A 27,058-nucleotide genomic window follows, 5' to 3' on the forward strand; every position below is an offset into this window, starting at 1 on the left:
GACCCAACGAGGGTTGTCTCCACTCCTTTGAGGTGCTAGTTCAATTTTTGGGGTACACTGACTGGTTAGAGCAAGTATACCAGAGGAGTTAAAATGCCAAAATAGCTATTTTACAGAAGAAAATCAGGAAAAAAAGGTTGCAGCAGGTGAGTCAAAAAAAAAGGTAAAATAGATCCGATGGAAATGGTTAGGTATTAATACCGATGCACTATTCCTGAGCAATGCTTTAACAATTAGTTTCTCTCTCTCTCTCTCTCTCCAATGAAAAAAGACGTCAAATTGAAAAAATGTATATTTTAATAGGTGTTAGGTAAAATAGATAGTGTTTGTGTAATTGTGAAAAAAAAAAATTGATAGGTGAATTAGAATTGTGTACTATTCATATGGTAGTTTAGCTCTCTATTTGTGTACTTGCTCTTAGGAGGAGAATGTCAATGTGGATAGTTTCATGGAAGAGTCCAGTGGTCCTAAGGATGGAATCAGAGAGACTAGTGGCGGTGGTCGTTATAAAAAAAATTTTAAAAATGTAATTATTATATTTAAAAAAAATTATCCCCAACTTATATAGATCTGCTACCATTAGATTTTTTCTATTATTTTTTGTTATATACTAATACTTAATCTTCTGATTTTTATTTTCAAAAAAAGAGACCCAAAAAAGTAGTATTCCAAAGTAGAATAATACAAAGGATGAGGTCTAATTAAGGGGAAAAATAAAATAAAAAAGAGTTGAAACCGCGAAACGCTTCATTTTTGGATCTAGAGAAAAGAAAGAAAACGAACTCGAGAGTTGGATCGCGTGATCGCTACGAGGCGAATAGTTACGCATCACGAATCCGATACAGATCTCGCTTTTTCTCAACCGCCATCTCCCTTGATCTCATTTCTCACATTGGATCACCAAAAAGGTACGCATACTCTCTCTCTCTCTCTCCGCATATATCTTGTGGTACGAGCACTCCCATGTTGATTCTAGATACTTTTACGTATTCTGCCGTATCAGCTCGCACATATTCAAGATCAGAGAGTGAAATTGCGTCCCGCCAATCGTTATATTATGTTTGAAATCTGTATGATTTGTTTCGCTTCTAGGATCGAAACAACTGTTGTTCTTCCCATTTTCTTCTTCTTCTTCTTCTTCTTCTTCTTCTTCTTCTCTCTCTCTAATCTAGATATACATATACACGATAGGTCTGTTGATAACTGATAAAACGGGGAAAAGTGGTCGCATAGCGGAGTGGATATCGCGTTAGATTCCGAATCTAAAGGTCGTGGGTTCGAATCCCACTGCGATCACACATCCTTTTTTTTTGTACATTCTTCAATTGCTGACAGAATTGAACCAAGATTAAGTTTTTTCGCTTGTTCATGAATTCTACGACTTTTGATAGCTTGATGTATTCGTGAACCCAAATTTAATTACCAGATTTTGACCACATATAATTAGTGTTGGCATGTTCTGATGTTCATAAGGAAAACTCAATGTAGGAGAAGAATAGACGATTAATGTCTTGCCACAGTTAGGTACTGCGGTTCACGCAAATTGTTAAACAAAAATTTGAGTAATGCGTGGAACTTAAAGTTGTTCAATTGAAATCTTGTGGCTTCAGCATCGTACCTATTGAAGTACTACTAGGTAAATGTTGCTCATTTGCTATTTGGGTTGGGTAATGCTGTCCGTGTTAAGGATGGCAATTTGCGAGTGTCGGGTTGGGGTTCCATCAATTTATTGGCACTGGGTTGGGTTCGGGGGAGATTAGAAAAACCCGATTGGGGTCAGGTAGGGTTAGTGATGATATTTTCGCGACCTGTTATGCGCACCGAAATTGCTCCGAAATGCTTTGAGATAAAATTTTACTTTTACCTTATATATTCTCTGTTAAACTAAAACAAATATATCTTCACCGTTATACTAAAAACCACCTTGTGTATCTATTTCCTTTGATATTGCTTTAAGGTCAAAACAACTTTTCCTCATCTTTTAAGGGCGGGGCAGGAACGGGAGCACCCATGCATTACCCGGCTGGGGTTCGGGGCGTAGTCAAGGTCGTGTGGTACTTTGAGGGGTACTTTGAGGGTTGGGGTACGCCATAACCTGCCCCTCCCTTCTGCCATCCCTATTTCTTGTGGGTTAGCTACTGCATAATCGGGTTCTTGTTAAGTGAGAAACTTTGCGAGCTAATTCACTCGGAAACTGGCTATGCTACTGAAACTTGGTTGTTAGTACCAAATTTGTACTTCTATGTCGTAATTAGGTTTTTAGGAAGTGGTCATAACCAAACAATTGGAACGTACTGAAACTTGGTTGTTAGTACCTGAGTTGTACTCCTATGTCTTGATTAGGTTGTTAGGAAGTGGTCATAACCGCACAATTGGAACGTAGTGAAACTTGATTGTTAGGTTGAATGGATGATAAACTCATCTGCATTTTTGGTGTGCGGCTCTTTATTCTATCAAAGAAAATATTTGTACTAGAGAAGACAGAAAAAGTATTATCGGTCGTTCTATTTGTGTCTTCTTTTGAGAACTAGTAAACAAGAGAAGCTAGTATCTGGGCTGTAAACAGGAAGAAAGGTGAGGTCATTTGAATGATCTTTGTCTTTTCTTTTTTTGTTTATTTGACAATTGGTTTTATGAATAGTCAGTCAAAAAAAAAAAATTAATGAATAGATATACACCGTCCAGCTTTGTCTATATTGATCCATCAAGTAGTATAAACGTCGGAGCTTCGAGCAATAGAGGATTGTTGATTCTAGACATCATCGAGGGTTTCTAGAAGTTGGGAAAACATAGAAGGTGATTCTAGACATCATCGAGGGTTTCTAGAAGTTGGGAAAACATAGAAGGTGATGGTAGAGTCCCCCGCCTTCACATAGAACCTCCGAGTGCATCCACCTGGAAAAATCAGTAATATATCCACATTGCAGCTGAGAGCTACTATGCCTTGTGCTGCTTGAATGAGTTCAAGGTATTGCAACTCACTGAAAGAAAAAAAAGGTGTATGATCGGGGATTGTGTTATAGAGGGAAGATTTTTGCACAAGGGTGGTGATGACTCGACCAGCATTTGTTTGTGGATAAACTGAATGCCAACTGCCAAGATGTAATGTCCTAGTCTGTTAGTAAATGTGAATGCATGAAGGATAATGAATTGAAATAAGTCATAGTTTAAATCTGCCTTCTAGCAATGACTATGAGTTGAACCACAACCACCTTCACATAGCCGGGTCTTCTCCAATATGTTTGGGGTAGAAGTTGAGTAAAAAATCCCCTCATGGATCACGTTTCCCTCCACTAGAGTCCGTGATTTTCAATCACCGTGTATGCATAGCTATTTCATAGGGGAATAGAATTGAGCTCTTTATGTATTTTTAGATGTGGAAAGTATGAGTCCTGCTGAATAGCATTTCGGTAAGTTCTCCGTGTCAATATGATGTGACCTTTAGGTGCTTTGGATCTACAATCTAATCTCTTTGTTGTCGATAATGCTTGGGACCGTGGTGCTTAATACGGGGACTGTGTTGTGCTTTTGCAGATGATCAATGATCAAGACCTGGGATTTTTCGCCAACTTTCTAGGCATTTTCATTTTTCTATTGGTGATTGCTTACCATTATGCGATGGCTGACCCAAAGTATGAAGGGAGCTGAAAAGGATGCAGGCAGATTAGATCGGGTTTTTTTTCCCTCTCCTATTGTTCCTTTCATCCTGTTTGACATAGGTTTGATGGAAGATTAATACAGTGATGACCTCTGATCGGAGTTTCGTGTTCTCTTTCCATCTGGCCGCCAGGTTACAATAGAACCATTATTTTCCCTTCTGTTATACACTTGGGATTTAAGATTGAATCTGATGTTTTAATTTTAAAACCTCGGGCAAATTGCTGAGAGCAAAGTTATGTTCAAGTGTACTCCTATATCCATTTTGTTACACTAGTAATCTTTTCTGTTGTTAAAATGATGGGAATGTTCCCAAATACTTGCTTTTGATTCCCATGAATCGTGAATCTAGTTAACAGCCATCATGATGGAAATGAGAGGGTACTTTATTTTCTGAGAACTGAAATTTCATTTCAGATGTTAGCTTTCGTAAGTGCATTTCCAGACAACCAAATGCTGCCTAATCAGTAGGGATGAACACAAAGGGGCCGCATCCAAACACACCTCTTTAGAGTTGATTTTTGGTTCTCACGAGTATTTACCTGAGGGATAAACGGTAAGTGATATTTTTGTTCAGATGACTAAATACACAATGTCTTGATTAAAAGGTCGTATAAATGAATCAGAAACACAAAAAATGTTGAAGAATGAGTAATGAAGAATGAACAGATCTCTCACAAGCACAATACTAATTAGAGCCACACGATAACATGCCCGAAACCATTGAACCTTGGCTAAGACTACAGAGTAAGGTGCACAGTAAAGGGAATGCTCTCAGAGCTTGGTGCGGGTGCTCTAGATATGAAAACGAGAGCCATTGATTATGAAACAAACAACCCGAAATCCAGAAAGAAGTGACGACAGCCCCAGAAATAGAAACCCGGCAAACCCCAAGGCAATGGATATGTCAGTCTGGACGCAAAACGCGTTGTTGGACATGCACCTGTCTGTCCCTTTCATCGTCCGAGCTAGCTCTGTACCCGTGGAGTCCGCCGATAGCAATAGATACGTGAAAACCTATGATTGAGACACAGAGATAAAGAAAATCACACACACTCTGAAATTCCAATTACTCACACACACACACACAGCACTGTTTGAGTTAGAGACTATGGTGATTGGTGACGTATCAGAATGTGATGGAAATGGACAGAAGTAAGAGAAAGAAAAGGCAGAGAGCAGAAACAAGAAACATTGAATAAAATACTACTCCTTACTACTATCTTGAAGATCTACTTTGCTCCCGATCGTTCTTGAAATAACTATCTTTCTATATACTACTATTTATGTTCACTATTTAACTCGGTTTCTGCAAAGTCTTTTTATATATTGTACTTAGTTTTATAACAAATACTCCTATATACTATAGTGATTTCTCGTGATCATTAAGTGAGTTGTAATTTCAACAACTTCCATTTATTGAAATAGCACCCCCACCAACTTTATCCATGCTTGTAGTCTTTCTTTCTAATAATGATGACAAGTACTTCAAATTTTAGTCTTCTTCACGGGCCTTTTATGAACAATTATTTTCTATTCATAATGGTATCGATAGGAGTGAATGTTATGACAATATATGAAGTAACAAGTTGGAAAGAGATTAATTTTATTTTACCCTGTTTACTTGGGAGGGAAATTCTGCATACCAAAACAACATTTGTCACACCCTAAATACTAAATACTACATAATTACACTGCAATTCGATACGAAAAAGTAAAGCACTGCTAAGAATACAACTTTAGAACACAACCCCGGATACGAAGTGTCCAGAATCGTTTCATGCATGCAAACCCACATATATGAAACGGATTCAAAAGTTGCGTTCCTAGACATTTTGCAAAAGGTACATTGAAATTAATTCTAACTTCACCCCGTTGATATTATAACATTAATTGCTTCTAAACATGTGTCCTTGAGAACTTGTTAGCAATAGTAGTGCGAAAAGCAACACAAGTGACCCATGTGACAATGATTTTTAGGTGTTCTAGAATTCTCACAAGGCAAATAAAGAAAAATGATGGCAGTAGTCCCTATGTTTACATTCCTCTTTCAATTCGGCCACTCTAATTTTATATACGTGCAGGTTAAAGTGGGACAGATTTTTTGTTTGCTTTGGGCCTCTACAACGAACCCCTCTCTCTGCGCAAGGTCCCCAATAAGCTCTCTCCAATTATTTTTCTCATTTCTCTATCTCTCTCTACTCATCACCTCAAAACCCAAACTAAACAGTGCTATGCCTGAGAGATTTCCTTACATGTGTCATCTTCAATTTGAAATATTAACGAAAAGATGGTGGAGAAAATGTAAGCGGAGATTAGAACTGAGGTAATGAAAATAACGAAAATCAAAGCAAAATTTCGCTAAACCTATGGTGCAAATAACACTTTCATAGTTACATTTAAAATAAATTCGTCCAAAAGTACATGCAATACATACTACTATGCGTTGTATTTTCAAATTGGAAGAGGGAAGGAGAGAGAGGGAACCAGGCTCCCCCTTCCTTTCTTTCAGTAGTAGGCTATTGTGGACCCGGTGATGGCCAAATCGGGCCCACGAAGATGATTGAAACCGCACATACCACAGGGCGTAGATTAGCAGTATCGGGCAAAATATTAACTTGGTAGGATATTAATAGATAAATCAATTATCGGCAGTTTGCAGTGGCAGAAGCACGCAATCTATGTCCTATTGAGTTAATTTTTCGCACAAACCACTCTGTGAGGCCTATGATTAGCATTTCAATTTCGAACATCTCTGTTGGCCCACAACGGATCGGCGAGCAATAGACTACGGTGGTGTGTACATGTGTGTGTGGGTGAGTGTGTTACAGGAGGGAGAGCGAGGGAACCTGATCATGGCCGAAATCAAACCAGACCTGAATGATCTCAGGGAGCAAAGTGAACCCACTCGAAATCTCCCAAACAGAAGCTCCCATTTCGAACAAAGAATACACTGCCACTATAGCATTGGCAACAAGCACAAATCTGCAAAAATGACATCAAATTTCATCTAATTATTTCCCCAATTTCAAACGCAAAATCCTATTTTTCCTTTTGATCAGCGAGAAAACACAGGAGAAGAGGGAAAAGGTAATTCGTATTTATCCTTAACTCTAGCCAAAACACCGGCTACTATCTTCATGTAGCCGCAAGATTTTTATATTTTGCTTAAAACATTAGAAGCTCAATTAGGCCAATCAGCACATGCAAGTTTCAATTTTAAATACCAATTTGCATTCGACGTCAGTGTTTATTTCCACTGTATTTTCTTGGCATTAAAGATACGAGCAATTTTGTTCACCCTCATTAACTCTACTCACGTTAGGTGAGATATGTTAAATTAAGCGAGATATGTTGCAGGTTTCATTTCGGTAATCGCAACTGCTTATTTAATATGAATTAGTTAATACTCTGCAAACAATTCAGTTCAACAGGATATAGTCCCACATTGGAAGGAATATAGTCGCACATTGCTTGGGAGTGGAATGTATGATCATTTAATATAATGTTGAAACCTTTTCACTCATTATAATTGATTTTGAGATGGATATAAAGTTTCCACGTGGTATCAGAGCGGAACCCATTCCACCCCATATATTAAAAATTCACCATCCACACCCCACGAGCAAAAATGTTGCACAATGATAGGAGTAGAACCAAAAATAGGCTTCACGTGACAGACTTCAAACGCGGTTGCACGTGAGGGGAAATGTTAAGCATGTAAGTACTTTAATCACTTAAGTGGTTAGTGGAAACACCCCCTTAACATAATGTTAGGACCTCTTTCACTCATTGTCAATTGATTTGGAGATGGATACAAAGTTTCCACAACGTAAATACTTTGATCAAAACCCCAATTTTGCTCTATTGAGTTCTATACCCAAGAACTATTCAGTTCTACACCCAAGACAATTGAACTGATTTTTTGTATTATAGCCTCAGAAATTAATTGATACAAAATGAACTGTTTTGATCATCAAATCAAAACCTGCAACATAACTCACCGGATGTGGGTAAAGTTAACCAGTTAACCTCACTCAAGATGACTGCGAACAAAATTGCTCTCAGCAAAAACACAAAATCCTATCTTTCTGGTTGATCACCAAGAAAAAGGCATGAAAATTCTAGAATTGAAATTACTTTTGGTAGTAACGGATACATTTTTAACTTTTGCATGTTGTTCAAAACAGAAGCCAATTAGGCAACCATGACTTCAATTGGGACCCGAAAGTGGGCGATGATATTGATCACAAGATTACTCGAGGTGCGCAAAATCTAGCCCCAAACAGCTAAGTTATAAAATAAAAAATAAAAATTAAAGGCATCGGATTGGAGTGCTAAAACATGCGTGTGTATGCATACCTGAAGGCGTCAAAGTCGTACCAACGAGGGGAATCGGGGCCTCTAGGGTTAACGAGCATGAAAACGGAAGCGGCGGCGGAGGAGCAGAATGCAGCGAATCGGAAGACGAGGATCAGCGTGTTGAAACGGCGTAGCTTCTGTACGGAGACGGTGGAGTGGAAGTGGTGGTGAGGAGGAGTGTTCTGTTGGATTCGGGGGCGAGGGGAGGGGGTCTCGCCGCCCCCGCCGTTCCTGAGGGGAGATTGCCGCATCTCTCCGCTGTCCGGGAGGTTTTTTTTTTAAAGAGAGAGGGAGGGGGGCTGGGGAGGAGAGAGAGAGGGGGGAGAAGACATGGGGGGGGGGGGGATGGAATAATTGCGGTGTGGAGTTCAATTTATTCTGGGAAACTTCGATTTGGGTTTGGGTTTGAGTCTGGGTTGGGAGACCACTGGAGTCACGGGAGACGCCGAGACGGCATGATTTCCATGACACAGACAGCTAGAGAAGTTTTTGAAAGCGTGGAAAATGTATGTGGAGAGAGAAAGAAGAGAGAGAGAGAGAGAGAGAGAGAGAGAGAGGAAAATGTACGTGGAGAGAGAGAGAGAGGGGAAATGAGATGGAAGGTGTAAAAAAAGCAGAAAGCAAAAAGGGTCCTGTGAGTGCGAGTAAGTGAGAGACTGAGAGAGAGAGAGAGAGAGAGAGAGAGGATGCAGGGAGGAGTGCGGTCTGGACCGTGTGGTGACTGGTGTAGGGGTAAACGTTTCTGAGAAAATCTTTGAACACTGATTAATGCCTTCTTCTTTTTGCTATTTGAAAATAATTTTTTAAAAAATTTTTTCTACATTTTCTGTAAATTCTTCGTACTTTCAACATTTCTCTCTCTATCTCTCTTCACTTATTATTCCTATTATTTTTCAAAAAATATTTCAAAACACAAACCAAACACAGCATAAAGCATATAAGTGGAGTATATATATTTTTAAAAAGACAATTCATTCATTCATATTCGAAGGCAAAGATTATTTCGCAAAATACAGAAGTATTCTAAATTATCTAAACCCGAGACATAAGTTATTGTACAAAACACACCAGGCTACAGACTCAGGACACCCTGCAAAAGCAGAATTTTGGGTACCATGCATTATGTCATCATTGTCTTACTAGTAAAATGCATCCTATTTTTATTTTACGTAGTTGAGCATATTCTATCAATACAATAGTGACTCTTCAAATGAAATCCAAAATGTGGTATTTAGATATGAGATATGATCACCATAGCATTGTTCAAAATATAGATTTTTGTGAACACAGATTGTGTATCATGGCGTAGGATCCACTACGAGTCTCACATAAACGATTCGGGCTGTTTATTAAATTTTAAATAGTTTTTAATTGATTGTGCAGAAAATCGGCTCAATTGAGCAACCATAATAAGTGTTTGATCTAATGTTTTAACTTTTCATTCAAATTGTAGAAATATAAATCTGTTTGAGAAATTAGAAGATTGAATCAAGTACTTACAATTGTTCAATTGAGCTTAATTTTATTGGGGCCACTCATAAATATTTCAAATTTAATGAACGGCTCGAATTGTTTGTCCAAGATCCGAAGTGAGCCCCATACCGTAATTTGTGTGCACAAAATCTGTGCACATAGTCGGGTTGAATGGTTATTTTCATAATTACATATCTGAAACTGATTTTTCAAAAATTAATTTGCTATAATCGTGCATGTATGTGTCATTGTCAAATTAATTTGGATTGTCATGATTAAGTACATCATGATCTAGAGACTCATAAATAAATGAATCAAAACATCAAAATAAAACTTATATATGGCCCCGTTCATTTTTGGATTTTAGATTTGGATTTGTAGGTAATGAGTGTAAAGAGAAATAGAGTAATGATTGAAAATAGAAATAATGTTTGGAGAGAGATAGAGAGAAAAATAAGAGTAATGATTGCAGACAAATATGATAATGATTACAATCCAAAATCCCAAAACAAACAGGATCATAATGACTAGTACACAATATGCACTAATCCACGTATAAACTCATGGATCTTTGCGAAGGATTCTAGTCTTGCGTAAAACTTTTGTGAGAAACACCACGACAGTTATAAAAGCGAAATTGAATGTTACTAAAAACATATTGGTGGGTATTTCATTTTCAAAATAAACAAAGGAGTCACATTTTTATACTTGTTGATTATTTCTTGTTTGGTGAGATGGGCAAAAGCATCTCATTTTTACTCCCTTATTATTCTTTTGTTTGGTCAGAGTTTTAAGGGGTTTCATGGCCAAAATAGACGGCATTAACTAAAAGAAAAGGAACCAAACAAAAACATTCCATGTGGAAATCACTGTTTAACCAGTTGAACCAACTGTTTATAATCCATTAAAAGCGTGGCTCCGTTCCGGAACCAAAAATAAGTCCTTATTTTTTAAGAAGGTAATTTTAAGCTAAAAAAATTATGGACTTATTGAAATCTAAAAATATGTAATATGGATCTTGTTTAGAAGATCTCGATGAGATCTTGTTTAGAAGATCTATATGATGCAAAAAAAATTAAAAAAATATTTTTTGTTTACTTTATTTTTGAGTTTGAAAATGTAAAATAAGCTGTTTATTTTTTAAGAAGGTTTCTGGAACGGGGCCTAGTGTGATAACTGTTAACCTGTACAATGATTAATTGAGTAATTGACCTCTTACTTCACTGTCCAAACTTTGCGTCGAAATCACATTCAATACCTGGGTCGCATAATATCTTGGCAGGATCTTTCTTTTCCTTTCTCAATACTCGCTCCTCTTGATTAATTTTTAAGTAGTTTGAGATATTTTCAATAGACGCTTTCATACTCGTTTTTTTCGTTTTTGCTGGTACATTTGCGTGGCGGCTTAGATCAATGCCACTAAAATATAATCTCGGAGTCAAACATTAGCTAATGTTCATTTTGTAAGTCGAAATAACGCGAATTTCGACAACGAGACACTACAGAACCAAAGCCAACAATGACACCTTCGTTTCCTTGGTGCAGTTTCTATTCTCTTGTTTGAGGTAGAAGATATGGAGCAAGATAAGATAAGGACATATTCCCACAATACAGAAGAAAAAGCTTCAATGATTGTGAAGAGACATGAATTCCTTCTCATACAGGGACATAAGTTGAGGGGTTGGCTTGGGATTAGGGGTTTGTTCTTACCGAATGTCTCAAGTTCGATTTTTTTTATCAATAACTCTTGAGATCACCTGACCTCCATGCGTAAGCATTTGAAAAAGCTATGTAAGGGGATGCAAAGATTAGTCCGATATGTGCGCAAGCTGGTTCGAGACACTCTACACTACCAGGGAAAAAAAGTTCATTTCAAATGGAACAATATATTATGTTGGTGCCAAAATCTCCAATCATGAGGGGCATCAGCATATCTAGGGATACGGTATTGTCTGAGATAAGTTAAGCAAATTTCATATTCCCACTTATATCTCGGTACCAAGTTCCATTGCTAGCTGAGAGAGTGACCCCCAAAACAGTTTGTTCCCCTATTATCTGATTATTTTGAAAGAAATTGCCCTTGGTGAGTATATATACTTCTTTTCTTTTGCAATTTTGAATGACAGCATGGGAAGGGGGAGGGGCCTATCTTTGATTTGCCATTTTTTAAGTGGTCTAAATGACTGTCCTTTCTTTCTAAAAAACAACTCTGATCTTCGGGTTAGCTTTTTCACCTCTCGATTAATCCTGAGGTACCAATTCAACCATCCACTAACTCAACTACTAAATCGGCAAATATCTGAACCCATGTGACCTTCTTCAACCCAGGATGGGATGAGTCGACATCGAGGTACCAAACAACTCTAGCTATATATAAGAGCTCTGCTAGGGAGACATAAGCCTATTATCCCTGGCGTAATTTTGATCCGTTAAGCGAGAGCCCTTCCACACAACACTTATACCAGTCGGTCTCGTAGTCATGCAGGCTTATACCATTTGTGACATAGTCTCCCTCGAGGGATGTACTAAAACAAATAGGGAGTTCTTTGTAGTAAGGTCAAAGACAGTGTATTTCTCAGCATAATGCTAGGGTCAGGCTCACATTAGCCCTTGCAATTTTTAAGCATAAACATTGTTGGTTGATGGCCCCCAAATTTGTTGGTTCAGTACATAATTAGCCTTGTTCGTTTTGGGATCTCAAAACCCCCGGACATGGTCTCCATTAAATTTCTTTTATCTATCTCCACGCGTTACTCTTAGAACCCAAACCGTTAACTTGATGTTAATTGACCAGCACTAACTCAGAGCTTATTCACACAACTGCAAAAAATCCTGCAGTTCACTCACAGAAAACTGGTGATAAAATGTTACTTTAATTAGACAGCCATGAGATATATTCTCATTTTAGGCACATGGGGAAGAGTCAAAAGCTCCATAGAGAAAACATAATGATGAATACTGCATGAGGGAAATCATAATGATGAATACAGAATATATACTCCCCACATCTTTCATTCGGAGGAACAGAGTTACATACATAGATTTTCGAATCCGAACGCAAATGTGTTTAGAACCGTTTGATGCATGTAAACTCCACAAAATAATAAGAAAACATATATACATCTGTATCAAAATCTGTGCACTAAAGTTTGTGTGCACTGACCTTCCGGTTTGGAAGTCCCGCGCAAATGTGTAAATGTGCCCAAGTTATGTCTCTTTAGCATGATTAATGGCGAGGCTATCGTTGCCACATGGTTGCATCTCTGTGCTACTGAATAATTTTTTTAGGATTATGATTATCTTGTTAAGACGACGCCTTGTTCGTTTTACCTTTTGAAAAGTCTTTTTCAAAAAATATCTCATATTTTCAATCATTACTCTACACTCAGTATCTCCATCTCTAATCATTATTTTCATTTATCTCTTTATCTCTCTCAACTCATTACCCCTACTTTCAATCATTACTCTAATTAAAAAAATTTCAAAAACTCATCCAAACACAACATGATTAATTTAAACTTTTTTGACAAAAAGCTAAACAAACACTTGGAACATCAATCATATCCATTGTCTTCACAGAACATAAGGATTTGTTCGTTTTGGGGATTTTGGATTTGAATTTGTAATGATTAGGGTAGGGAGATAGGGATAATGATTAGAGAGAGATATAGATAAAAATGAAAATAATAATTAAAGATATGAATGATGGGTAAATTTTGGAATAGGATGATCATTTAGAGTCCAAGACTCAAAAACCCAACTGAACAAGCATAATTGTTTCCAAACACACTCTAACTAGCTATCACGACTACAAGTCTACGTCCCTCTCAAAGGACAAATACATAAACATAAAAAGTTAAAACAGCTGCCTTGTACTTGTCAAACATGCCTTGGAGTACAATAAAATATGTGAAATTTGCTGTTTCAGAACTTGCTCAAAAAAATGAAAGTGATTCATCGGCCAGGCTATTATAGTACTAATTTACAGTAGCAAGAATAATTAAGGTTAATTACTGTAGTTAATTAAGAGGTTTGCTACCAAAACCAAGAAATTGAAGGCCTACTGTAATTAATTAAGAGGTTTGCTACCAAAACCAAGAAATTGAAGGCCCAAAAACTATTCTCAATTATGTATCTAATTAATCAAAATTCCTGCTTGATGCTATCTAACCACTACGAATACAAACTTTCCGCGAACAACACAACTAAAAGTACACAACTAAGAGAAAATCTTCCTCACGGCTCCGCCGTGAATAGTTGTTTACGGAACTAATCGCAATTGTCCAAAAATATTTTGAACGTCCAAAAGTGTTTTGGACCACTTTTGGACGGTCCGGATATTAATGAAACTTTTTTTTTTTGAGAAAAGTTTAACTTTTTTTCGAAAAAGTTTCATTTGAATCCAAACCGTTCAAATCCGAAATGAACGGCCGAAATCGCGTGGCTCTGTAAACAGTCTGTTTACAAACAGCTCAATGAATAAGTCTATCCCCACAACTAAAAGCAAAACTGCTCAATTTCAAACAGAGATAAAGAGAAAATTCAGGTTGTACGACATTCTAAACTTCACCAACGAAAAAAAAGATGAACGTAACTCCTGGCCGTCGAAAAAAAGGAAGAAAAAGATAACCCAATAATTGATTCTACAGAAATGCTTTTCTGTTGATTCTAGCACAAGTCAAAGGGCGGCGGGGAGGTGACGGTGACGGTGGCGTCGTCGTAGCGCCAGTGGAAGGAATCGCGTTCGCATGACTCCGTTATATATACTAGTATAATAATATTGGGTTTGATTTGGTATGGGCAAATCTATTTTCTTAAAATTAAATTCACGAAAATCATCTTCGATCATAAACTAATCAGCGTTCAATCATAATGATCTTCGACACGGTTTATCTTCTCGATAAGATCTGCAACTTGAGCAATTTCGATCATAAAAATAAACCGGAGCGAGTTCACAATTTACCGGTTACAGTTTGCTGTCCGGTGCTATAATGATGCGCCGTGGTTTCAAGATGCTTTGTTCGATTGGGTTTATATCCGGTGTAGCCAAATCTATCTTCTTAAAAATAAATTCACGCAAATCATCTCCGATTATGAACTAATCAGCGTTCAATCAAAATGATCTTCAACACGGTTCATACTCTTAAAAATATCTGCAACTTGAACAATTTAGATCATAAAAATTAACCGGATTGAGTTCACAATTTACCAATTACGTAGTTTCAAACTTCTCATGTTCAACTTGATAAGTTTTAATTAAGCCCGGCGACGTCGTTTCACTGCACTTTCCGTATCTTGAAATCTGAGCGACGTCGTTTTTCGGTACCTCACGTCTGTCAAAGACTCAAATGCTCCCGAGTCCACTCACCTCACTCCGTCAACGGACACACACTCTCTCTCTCTCTACAGCAGTGTGATCATGAACTTTAAGGTTCCATCTACGGAGCTTTTGGCGGCTGCCTGCGGCCACACCGTCAAGCTCTTCAACGCCTCGGTCGAGTCCGGCGATTGAACCTCAGCAATAAGGAGTCAATATTCCTTCTTCGTATTCAAATTGATTGTAATAAAATTTGGGGCCGACTATTTGCAACCACAAATTTGATACCTATACGTGTAGCCTGTTCTAAAATTAATCACTTTCGAACAAAAATACCTTTTAAAAAATGGACAAAAACACCCCCAATGATATGACGTGGTTTTGGCAAATGTATCATCTTCCTCCCCACCCTTCTTCCCTAACCCACCTCCCACTGTACAAGAAACAGTCGACAAAAAAAAATTTAATCCGGCAGAAACATGCTCCGGCAGCTCTCCAGCTCGATCAGATGGTCATCGACGGCGAAACAGAGAACCTTTATTATTGTGCTCGTTCCAACGAGGCTCCCTCATGCTGCGCCATTCCCCTGCCGGAAAAACGAAGTTCAGAGTCTGCAGAAAGCGCAAAAAACCACGAGGCAAGAACGAGCTGGCCCAGCAATTCCTCAGGGAACTACTGAGATGGTGGCCCGTCTTGCTCTTCCTCCCCTACGCCGTTCTTGTTTTCGAGGCCTCACGAATCGACCGCAGATTCATTCATCTGAAAAAGCCCTAGAGAAACCCAGATTCATTCGTCAACTCGCATTTTTTCGCTGACAATCCTAGTCCCATCACGCATTAGCAAAATGTGTGATGTTAATCGTGCATTTCGTGAATGCGTTATACAGAGCATGATGCATTCGGAATTTGCGTTTTTTTAGTCAGAATCTACATTTTGAACAAAAAAAAAATACATGACGCATCTTGAAGATGCATCATAAAGTGTTCAAGTATAAGAATCTGAAATTTGTAATTTCAAGTTTTAAAATCTGAATTTTTTAAAATTTTTCAGAAATGTGTATCCGAACATGTCGTTTTTTTGTTTTGTTGAAGGAGGTGGTGTTGGTGATGGTGGGAACCGGTGGTGGTAGCGGTGCGGTGATTATGGTGGTGATGACGTGGTGTGGCATTGTTGGGTGTGGTGGTGATGGGCCGTTGGTGGTGTACATGTATTGGTATTGTGTGATGATGGTGTTAGGTGGTGGTGGAGAAGAGAGAACAATGAGACAGAGAAGGGGGATGGGGAGGAGGAGATGACTGGTAGAAAGGAAAGGGTATTTTTGGAAGTTTATGCATATTTGTTAAGTTGCATTTAGAAAATTGTTATAAGATTTGTGAGTTAGGTTTAGAACAGGTTAAACTTAGGAAATTTGTGATTGCAAATAGAAAGTCCCTAAAATTTTGTTTTTACCAATGTTAGCATTCGCACCCTTTGTTAAATAATCCTTCAATTCAATAGCACCCTTCGCGCCCGTTCTCAATTCTTGCTCTGCACTCCCATTCTCGATCCCCACCCTTGCGAATTTAGTAGTGTGTAATATTTTAAAGGACAGCTTTCGAGCTCCACACATGCATGCATTATGTGACTTGGTTCGCACCATTAATTTTTTCCGAGTGTTAAATTGCGGTGCTACTGTTGCAGATTTGGTTGTGGCGAGTGCTAGAGACGATAAAAAGATCTTGCTAACGCTATCCATAACATTGAGGTGCATTTGATTTTGGTGAGATTTATTCAAAATTTGTTCCAAATTCATTTGGCATTCAAAGGTACTAGAAGTTGGGCACACATCCGTGTGTGCCTGTCTGATAACATGGGGTGTGGGAGTGGATAGTTGAGCTGGGGTGATTTTTTAACACTTTGATCTAACAGTTAATTCATGTTATAATAAAATACTCGTAAATTTTTTATTATTACTAGGGCAATATTGGAAATCACTAGCAAATTCAAAATGTGCCTCTTATGAGTTTTATGTCAATGAGGCTTATACTGTTAGGGACATGGCCACCCTTATGGAATCTAAAAAGAAAAAGAAAAAAAGGAGGGAATAAATGGGGAGTTTTTTGTTGCAAGGTCAAAGACAGTGTGTTTCTCAGCATAATTCTAAGGTTAGGCTCACATTAACCCTTGCAAGGTCAAAGACAAAGTGTGTTAATAGTGTAAAGATAGATAGGGAAAATTTATTAAAGATCGTGTCCGATTGATTTTGAGACCTCGAAACAAACAAAGACAATATTTGGGTTGTTCGATGTTAATCAATAATAATTGACCGGCACTAACTCAAAGCTTATTCGCACAACTGCACAAAATCCGGCAGTTCACACCCAGAAAACTGGTAATAAAATGTTACTTTCGTTAGACAGCCATGAGACATATTCTCATTAGGCACATGAGGAGGAGTCAAAAGCTCCATAGAGAAAACATAAAACATAATGATGCATACTGCATGAGGGAAAACATAATGATGCATACAGAACATATACTCCCCATCTATTTCATTCGGAGGAACAGTGTTACATACATAGATTTTCGAATTCGGACGCAAATGTGTTCAGAATCAGCAAATGTGTTCAGAACCATCCGATGCATGTGAACTTCACAAATTAATGAGAACAAATATAAGTACATCTGTATCAAGATCTGCGCACTAAAATTTGTGTGCACTAACCTTCCGAATTTGAAAGTCCCACGCAAACATGTGAATATGCGTAAGTAGCATCTCTTTAGCATGATTAATGGGGAGGCTATCGTTGCCACGTGATTGCATCTCCGTGCCACTGAATAATTTTTTTACTATTCTGATTATCTTGTCAAGACGATTGATTAATTAAACTTTTTTGACAAAAAGATGAACAAACACTTCAAACATGAAACATCAATCATATCCCTTGTCTTCACAAAAATAATTGTTTCCAAATACACGACTGCTACACTCTCAAAGGACAAATACATAAACATAAAACAGCTGCCTTGTACTACTTATCAAACAAGCCTTGGAGTACAATAAATATGTGAAATTTACTGTTTCAGAACTATCAGTTTGCTCAAAATAATGAAAGTGATTCATCAGCCAGGGTATTACTAGTTTAGCAAGAATAAGGTTAATACAATCACAAAGTTCAACACAAAAAAGATGCACTTCAACATTAAATATCCGAAATTTGTATGTCCAAAAGGAACATAGATAATGGATGGAGGATGATAATTTTGCGGAATTCTACATAGATGACACTATATAAATAGTCTGGTCGACAGCCACACTCCCGTTGCACGCTTTGAAACACAACTGTCATAACAAAAGTTGGCGAAAGAGGTGCAGATGCAGTATCACAACATCTCTTGCGACTTTCTAACGCATCAAACACAACTGTCATAACAAAAGTTGGCGAAAGAGGTGCAGATGCAGTATCACAACATCTCTTGCGACTTTCTAACGCATCGACTGACTTTCTTCTTGAAATCATCCCTTCTATCTCTCCATTCTTTCTGCAATTCAGTAATGAGAAGACACTGCGTCAGAGTAGAGGAAATGGGGAAAAAAATTCAAAAAAGAAAAAACAGGGGTAATCTTGTACATAACTAGGGCTGTAATCGAGCCGAGCCAAGTCGAGTTTTGGACTGCTCGGGCTTGGCTCGCACAAGATATGCCAGGCTCGAGCTCGAAATGAGCTGCCAAGGTAACTCGTTAACGCCGCCCAAGCAAAGCTCAAAGGAGCACGACGTGATGCTCACTATACATAAGACTCCCTCGAAGGCAGCTTGTGTAATCTGCTCGATGTGGGACTGATGTTGGGACCTCAGATTTGCACTCTTAGCATTTAACTTTGTGGGACTGACGTTGGGACCTCAGATTTGCACTCTTAGCATTTAACTTTGTCCCGCGTCGAAGAAAAATGAAACCAGCAACCACTCCTTTGGCTATGAAGCCTTCACTCCCTCTCTCCTCTTACATGTATCACACGGTTGTGAACTATGAGTTGACACTTGGCAGCCATATGTAGCACAGAAAATACATATAATTAATATATATGCATACACACACACACACACACACACATATATATATAGGCTCGCAAGCCAACTCGAGTCGAGCAGTTGGTAGCTCGAGCTCGGCTCGTTTATTTGGCGAGCTCAAAAGTTAGGCTCGAGTTCGTTCATTTAACAACCGAGTTGAGCTTGAACGAGCTTTTCTCGTGCCGAGCCTCGAGCTGCTCGTGAGCAGCTCGGCTCATTTACACCGCTATACATAACTAACCAATTAACAGAAATCAACATTTCGCATTCTGGGGTTGAAACGAAAACAAGCATGTAAAGCAATGCAAAAGGGAACACAAATACAAGTCAGATTATCTTTCGTATAAAAACAGAAAAAAATCAGTCTAACCAAACCAATTAAGTCTTCCCATATCCATTCGGGTCGGATACATGAATCATGGATGGTCTCGTTAAGTCCATGAAAATGAAAGAAACCAATAATAATACTAGTGTTTACTTAAAAACAGTCACCACCCCAAGAGAAGAGAAAGGAAGGAAAGCTGAAAGGAGAAAGGAAGGAAAGCTGAAAGGAAACAGAGACTATGGACACTTACTGCAGCTTCCACGTTCGCAGGAGACTCGTCATTTGGACTTGAAAGCATTGATATGATGCTCAAAACTATGCTCTCAACCTGCAAATAGTATTTGTACTCGATAAGCCCATACCAAACAGAATAGGAAAGAGAAAAAACCAAAGGCCAAAAGAAGCTCCAGATAATGAATTAGGAGTTACAGGCTTCCATAGTGAATTAGCATTTGTAATAAACAAGTCACTGTGAAGATATACAGTAAACAGTTACATCTGAAACCTGGGAAATCATACAAGTGGTACCCATGATAGAGTGGTTTCCAGTTTCCCTTTAATCAGATTACTTTGTAGTTGTTAATTTGTTACACCACAATTGACCAAAAATCAAAGTATCTAAGCATATAAATAAGATCAGCAAAAAAAGGACACGACCAAAAAAATACCATTCAACCAACCCGCATTGTAGTCATGGTACCGCTCAATTATAATTATGTAGAGCAGATGGGCGTTCAATCGTTGGATCTCCTCAAACCATTGGTCCTAGGATATGACAGGATCCAAAATTTTGATATGCGAACACAGGCACGTTGTGGATATTAGTATGGTACAAATTGCGCAATTGTGGACTGTTGTAAAAGCAGCAACACCTAGATGTTGAAATGAGGTGGCATTCACGCTCAAAATGAGACTCTCTCTGATACAAGTAAGATTGGGTGTGTTTCTCATTCTCCAAACATCATTTAGAATTTGAAGGATCTAGCCTAAGTGCCCGGATGGGTATAACTGTCTAGACTCTAGACGGGTATGAGAATCAGAAAAACATCCTCTAGTCTTTCCCCTTGTCGTATCTGGGCACAAAGGTACATTGGGAAGATTAAGAAAGTTCACATAACAATAGTAGGCATGAAAGTATATTTTCAATACTGCCCAAGTCGTGAAGCAGTGTGTTTTCAATACTGCCCCAAGTTGTGAAGCATTGTTGAACGAAAAAGCACCTTTAGGTAATGACTGCAAAAATATATAAATCCTAGGGGCCGAAAACAGAAAACTAGTCACCCCGAAAAAAACAGAAAACTAAGTTGTGGCGTGAAACAATTTATGCATCACAAAAGCAAAGTGAACAATTCTTTTATTTTCTCCAAGTAAAGCCACAGAAAAGTCAGAACGAGGATATAAATAGTTTGTTTCTTCAGCCTTCATAACTGAGAGAACAATTAAACAGGTCTGAACACATCTAATCAGCATAGCAATAAGTTTTCATCGTGGCATATCTTTTTCTTGTCTTCTTTTCTTTGCGAACTACTTTGTTCTACCTTTTGCACCTAAAAACAGACATTAAAAAAAAGGAAAGCTACTTACGTCCAGCCTCATTGTTTGCAATCTATACTACCTACCATACCTTACCAGCAAAATGAAGTTTACGCAAATGGTAACTGCGAAATCAAAATGCTCCCCCATATTCCGTGCCCCCCTTGGACGCAGTGTAGAATTACAACAAGAAAATACAATCACTTCCCAACTCAAGCAGATACTTCTGTACTAGAGTTGTGCTTGGGTTAGAAACAAGCACCTGAATTGAATCCCACAGTGGCACAGTCACTCCACAGCTTATTGAGCCCAAATTCCCAATATTTTCCTCCTACACTTGACCATCAAACCAACTTATCCGGTCCAACTGTAAATGCACTCATCTTTTACATTTTCCTTTCCCACTGCAAACCACGAGTATTGCAGAATTGAAACCACTGCCCCATCTCACTTACACCCTCAAGGCTGGGGGTCAACACAAATTACCTACGCAAGTTATAGTGCACACGCCAACAAAAGTAAAGCAAAGAGAGCAATAACTAACTACTGAATGAATCACATAACCCGCAAGTCATCCAAATTACTTGGTACACTTATTTGTACGAGGAAGTACAGATATAATCAGATTCCGGCAGATCTAACAGGCTAAAGCACAATAACTAGCAATCAAACAACCAAACATATATTACACTAAATAAATCTTGTGAAAAAAAAAATTATGCAAGCAAGCAAGAAACATGAACAGCATGACCACGACAAAGCAATAAAATCAATTGGCGTCTATATCGCATGAAGCAAGAACAAGATTATAATCAATATTCCACTATACCGTATGAACTGGTGTCCAACGCTCACTTGCAAGTTCATAGCCATTCGGGTCATCCCCAGGTGGATGAAGAATTGAGATGCAAACTTTTCCATCAGGGTACACTGCAGTTCATCCATCAAATGTTGAGCAATTGATCAGATATAGAAGTACAATAAGGCAGTGTTTGATTTGATGGACATGATGAATGCCATCATGATTCCTTGGCATTCCAACTTCAAATGGACCGCTCATTCACCTAAAATGGTGAATAGTGATCACATTTGTAATATGCAATCTAGCATTTGACAAGGAACCAAAAGTGATGATGAACATTGATCCCCGTGAATTGAACACAACCGAAGTGCATAAAACTCAATAAATAAATGAACTTAATAATACCATTTGGATGCCATATGTCTGAGGTAAACCTCACTGTAGGAGGGCTGTTCGGGTAATTGGATGGGAAGGTCATGACGGCATTGAAGAATCCTCCCTCACTGCAAGATTTAGGTAATGAAAGAGAACACGTTAATGCCCAGAACCGCACATGACTCAAATCTGACAACAATCAAAAGCACGAGAATCAGATAATCAAAAAGAATTCAAAAACCCAAGCCCAAACGTATAAATATAGTCTAGAACCCTTCACTTTTCTTCAATAATCAAAAACCCAAATAAGCAAACATTACATTCGAACAGTCATGTCCACCAAACTAAATGTCATGCATAAAAATCCAAACTTCAAACAGAAACACTAGAATCAGATAATCTGAAACAATACAAAACTCAAACCCAGGTGGATAAACATGAAGTCGATATCCCTTCATTCTATGTATAAGCAAAAAAACCAAAAACAAGCAAACATCACATTCAAACAATCAAGTCCCTTGAACTAACCAGAACGCAAAAACTATTTGCTTTAGACTCGGACACTCGAATCAAGCAATAGAAAACAATCCAAAACCAAAACCCAAATGCATTCCTTAACCCCCTTCCTTTTAATACATAAGCCAAAATGCAACGCAAAGCAAACAATCTAAACTTTAGATAACATTACTGGGATCAGATGACAGACAACCATCCAAACCCAAACAACTAATCAGAACCTCTTCGCCTAAATCAATGAACCAAAAATGCATAAAAGCAAACAACACATTCGAACAATCATGGCCCCTGAAACTAAATGAACACGGATTAAACATAAAAAAAATAAAAAAATAATGAACCTTTAAGCGCTGAATCGATATAAACCCAAACACCCAGATGCTAAACATACAATCTACACCCCTTCAATCTATTTTATAAACCAAAAACCCCAAAGAGAAAAACTTCGCATTCAATCAAGCCCAACACGTAAAAGATTAAAACTTTAGACAACAAATCAATTGGGAACTCACTATAAAGTATCAGGGGGTCCTGTAATCATGACACTCCATTCGAATAAATTGCTTTCATCAACCAAACCAGCGGAAAAGCCATCGACGGGGTGTTTACAGAGATCTACAAGCAGATAAAACACCGATCCAATCAATTATTAGAATTTGTGGACAAAACCCATAAGCAAAAAAGCAAGATTTTGAGCAATTGAGGATTGGTTGTGTACCTTTGAGCTGTTTCTGGAGGAGAAGGCTTGCTTGTGACGAAGAAGCCATCCAAGAGAGAGAACCTGTGAGAAGAGAGGGGAGAGAGAGAAAGGAAGGTTCCCGGAGGCCAAAAGTGGTGGGGGAAGAAGAAGAATCAAACGTTGCCTTGTTATTGTATCGGCCTTTATATAACCGACACAATGCTCAATGGAGAGAAAGAGAGACCAGATCCTAATTCCTATTCACGACTCTCTCTCTCTCTCTCTCTCTCTCTCTCTCTAAAAGGTAAAAACTTCTTTTCTTTTTTCCCCTCTCTCCCTGACTAGAATGTAATGTGGTGGAACAGGAGTATATATGGAGTATATGGTAAACTGTTGGGTTGGAATCGTTGGAGGGCGCAAGCCTCTAATGAATCTTTTTTTTGGGGAGTTTGATAGTTCCATGAACTCTAACCATGAAAGTATTCATGAATGGATTATGGACGGTCTAGATTCATTTCTATTTAAAGGTCCATTCATTTTGGAATTTTTAGATTTGGATTTAGATTTATAGGTAATGAGTGTAGAGAGAAATAAAGTAATTATTGAAAATATGAATAATGATTGGATATAGATAAAAAAAAATGAGAGTAATGATCGCAGAAAAATAAAATAATAATTAGAATCTAAAATTCAAAACCTTTAAATGAACAAGGTCTAACATTTTCTCCTTTTTTTATTATTATACTATATAACTCAGGTGCTCACATCTAGCTCAACTAATCATGTGGACTTGCAAAGAACCCAATTAAAGCTGAAACAAAAGTCTATATAGACTGACCCTAAACGAGTTGAAGCATATTAAAGGTTTCGAATCCAAGACCTTAAGAAGAAGTAAACCCCTAAGTTTCAAGCCATAACTACCTGGCAAACTCCTTAGGTTTTTAATGAGGTTCCGTTCCGGAACTAAAAATAAGTCCTTATTTTTTAATAAGGCAATTTCAAGCTAAAAAATTATAGGCTTATTGAAATCTAAAAATATGCAATATGGACCTTGTTTGGAAGATCTCGATGAGATCTTTTATACGATGCAAAAAAAAATTGAAAATTTATTTTTCATTTACTTTATTTTTTAGTTTGAAAATGTGAAATAAACTGTTTATTTTTTAAGAAGATTTTTGGAACGGGGCGAATCTCTTAAGGTGGGTCTCCCTTAACTATTCTGCCTATAGCATGTGGAATTTAGACAAGATATTTCTGCTATTTAAACTTGAAAATAATTTGTCTCGAAATTCGTATTTTCTTTGGGCTAAACCATGACAAGAGAAATGTAGCCCACGAGTTGGTTTTCCTAATGAAATTTTATACGTGGCTTTCTAAACAACAAAAACATTGCGAATACATGTAAAGTGCAAAGATTTAGATGCAAAAGTGGTTGAAGTCGTCCAATGGGGGTAGACCCATCACAATATGCACATGTATTTGACGGTTTCAAACAGATTTGTATCGGCATCTATGCACTTCTATTTGTATCTATTGCATTGCTCCTTTGATTATCAATCTAAGGTGGATTTAGTGACTCTCTGTTTGTCTTTATGAATTTCGGTTAGATTTGTAATACTTATTAACATACTTATTTATCTTGACAAGAGAAATATGAAAAGTAATTATCATGACCAAATATTTAAAAAGATTACTAAAGACAAAAATAAACAAATAATATACAGTTTTAATTGTCTTTTCTAGATATTTTTCAATTATGGTCCATATTGCTGTACTTTCCTAATTTCCGCATCGGAGAAATATTTATTCAAAATTCTTTAACAAAAAATAATAAACTCACCAAACACCTAGAATATTTACTGTCTTCAATTAGTTTAGTCCAAACCATGTATAATGGCCCGGGAAAAAAACTAATTTTTCTAAGGTTAATGAGTAAATGATACTAGAAATAATGGCGTTAATATATAATAAGAATAGCAATGATAAAATAGCGAGCCCGCGCAAGTTGGCTCGGGACCACTCTTCATTAGCAAATATGCATAAGCTATTATTTTTCATATTCGATTGCCAACTCCTAATGAATATATACCATCAGCACCATAAAGCCATCCGCTTGGGTTCTCCTTGAACGTTAACCTCTTCAGACTTCAAGATTGAATATTTCCGAAGTCTTTAGTTATACAGGCATCTCATATCTAGCAAATATAGGCTTCAGATATATCTTTGACACTGTTAAAAGGCTCGGCCGGAACGATTAGCCCAATGCCACGGAATAATCTGTTGGATGTTAGGAGTGTAGACAACCTTCAGCAGCGAAAACGATATTTCAAGGACTTGTGGTGTAATTTTCACATAAGACCTGACCTATTTTACACTGCAGTTTGTATGTAATTAGGTTAACGTGTTTTAAAAAAAAAAAACAGAGAGGCGAGAGAAAACGCAAGTCTCAGAGAGATTGCGAGAAGACTTATACTCTTGATTCAATTTCATAGTGAATTGGTGTGGCTCCCGTGGTTTTTCCTCGCATTGAGGTTTTCTACGTATATCTTGTGTTCTTTCTTCTTTTTTTGTTATGCACTATTTTTTCTATCTGCTTGCGATTTCTGTGATCATAGTTTCCAAGATCCGTAGGGCGTTGTGAGTTGAACAAGGAGTTCAATTCCTAACAACTGGTATAAGAGCCGCAGGTTGCGGTAGGGTTTTGTTCGACAGGTTAGGGTTTAATCTTGTTCGGGGCAGCCTAGGGTTTCAGTGGGAGCTATGGGTTCTGAAGAAGGCAGTCAGAAGATAGTAAAGTTTGACGGGTCAGACTTCGCGTACTGGAAGACACAGATAGAGGACTATCTGTATCAAAAGGATCTTTACCGTCTGTTGGAGGGTAAAGCGAAGGGAAAGAGGGCTGAAGAAAAAGATGCGGATTGGAATGTTCTTGACAGAAAGGCGTTAGGAGTTACTCGCCTTTCCCTTTCTAAGGCAGTCACCCACAACATATTGAAGGAGAAAATGACGGATGATCTTATGGAAGCGTTATCTAAGATGTACAAGCAACCGTCTTCTGCGAATAAGGTACATCTTATGAACAAACTTTTCAACCTATCTATGGCAGAAGGGGTTTCCTTTATGTCACACCTCAGTGAGTTCAATAAAATTGTTGATCAACTTACGTCTGTCGATATCGAGTTTGATGATGAGGTTCAAGCCTTGTTGATTCTGTCTCAGTTGCCAGAGACTTGGCAGGGTACGGTTACTGCAGTAAGTAATTCGGCTGGGAAAGAAAAGTTGAAACTGAGTTAGGTTGTTAGTTTAATTTTGACCGATGAGGTCAGAAGAAATTCGATTGATTGTTCAGATTCAGGCACTTCGGGTTCAGCCTTAAGTTTTCAACAGCAGAGGGGCAGAAGCCAGAGTAAGGGTGGTCAGAATCAGAACAGAAACAGGTCGCAGTTGAAGGGCGGCAAGGGAAATCAGGGTAAATCTCAAGCTTTCCAAGTTCGGCTCATTAAAGGTGAATGTTGGAATTGTGGTCAGACAAGCCATATGTCATCAACTTGAAAAGCACCGAAGAAGAACAAGGATGAGCAAGAGGCTCATGTTATGCACGATGCACTTATTCTTGCTCTGAACAGCGACACCGATTCGTGGGTTATTGATTCGAGGGCCTTATTCCACGCCACTGCTAACAGGGAGGTTCTGTAGAACTATGTAGCAGGGGATTTTGGAAAAGTATACTTAGGTGACGATTAGCCATGTACTATTGCGGGAAGAGGTGATGTTCAGATTACTATGCGGGGGTTCAAATGGTGTCTGAAAGATGTCAGGCACGTTCCAAATTTAAAGAGGAATCTTGTTTCAATTGGGCAGCTTGCAGCAGCGGGTTATACATCGACATTCACAGGGGACATGTGGAAAGTCTCCAGCAGTACCATGGTGGTGGCTAAAGGGAAGAAAGTTGCTTCACTTTACTTGACT

At 38.1% G+C, this 27,058-nt stretch overlaps 3 protein-coding genes, 1 long non-coding RNA gene and 1 other non-coding gene across 6 annotated transcripts; 3 read left to right on the top strand and 2 right to left on the bottom strand.

Annotated features, from left to right (window-relative positions):
* The first annotated feature begins 715 nt into the window (after positions 1–715).
* LOC131301450 (dolichyl-diphosphooligosaccharide--protein glycosyltransferase subunit 4A-like) lies at positions 716–3,976 on the top strand. Its single transcript, XM_058327754.1, has 2 exons — positions 716–908; positions 3,535–3,976. Exon 2 carries the CDS (start codon positions 3,535–3,537, stop codon positions 3,646–3,648), a length of 114 nt encoding a protein of 37 aa, XP_058183737.1. The 5' UTR covers positions 716–908; the 3' UTR covers positions 3,649–3,976.
* TRNAR-CCG (transfer RNA arginine (anticodon CCG)) lies at positions 1,224–1,296 on the top strand. Its single transcript has one exon. It is a non-coding gene; the product is annotated as a tRNA-Arg (tRNA).
* A 263-nt stretch (positions 3,977–4,239) lies between the features above and the next one.
* On the bottom strand, positions 4,240–8,634 carry LOC131301449 (CASP-like protein 4C2). Its single transcript, XM_058327753.1, has 3 exons — positions 8,020–8,634; positions 6,507–6,642; positions 4,240–4,674 (listed from the first exon to the last, which is right to left on the bottom strand). Exons 1-3 carry the CDS (start codon positions 8,268–8,270, stop codon positions 4,453–4,455), a joined length of 609 nt encoding a protein of 202 aa, XP_058183736.1. The 5' UTR covers positions 8,271–8,634; the 3' UTR covers positions 4,240–4,452.
* Positions 8,635–17,711: 9,077 nt separating this feature from the next.
* On the top strand, positions 17,712–18,328 carry LOC131300089 (uncharacterized). Its single transcript, XR_009190867.1, has 2 exons — positions 17,712–18,158; positions 18,240–18,328. It is a non-coding gene; the product is annotated as an uncharacterized LOC131300089 (long non-coding RNA).
* On the bottom strand, positions 17,899–23,508 carry LOC131300088 (ubiquitin-conjugating enzyme E2 7). 2 transcript variants are annotated; one of them, XR_009190866.1, is made up of 7 exons: positions 23,129–23,452; positions 22,923–23,025; positions 21,925–22,022; positions 21,547–21,647; positions 19,435–19,512; positions 18,691–18,790; positions 18,578–18,641 (listed from the first exon to the last, which is right to left on the bottom strand). XR_009190866.1 is itself a non-coding variant. In XM_058325757.1 (6 exons), exons 1-6 carry the CDS (start codon positions 23,175–23,177, stop codon positions 18,254–18,256), a joined length of 507 nt encoding a protein of 168 aa, XP_058181740.1. In that variant the 5' UTR covers positions 23,178–23,508; the 3' UTR covers positions 17,899–18,253. The 2 variants fall into 2 exon arrangements, 1 of the variants encoding a protein (XP_058181740.1); XM_058325757.1 differs by lacking the exons at positions 18,578–18,641; positions 18,691–18,790 and adding an exon at positions 17,899–18,331 and having other exon boundaries at positions 23,129–23,508.
* Positions 23,509–27,058: the final 3,550 nt, after the last annotated feature.

The sequence above is a fragment of the Rhododendron vialii genome, chromosome 9a, assembly GCF_030253575.1.
Source record: "Rhododendron vialii isolate Sample 1 chromosome 9a, ASM3025357v1".
NCBI lineage: Eukaryota > Viridiplantae > Streptophyta > Magnoliopsida > Ericales > Ericaceae > Rhododendron > Rhododendron vialii.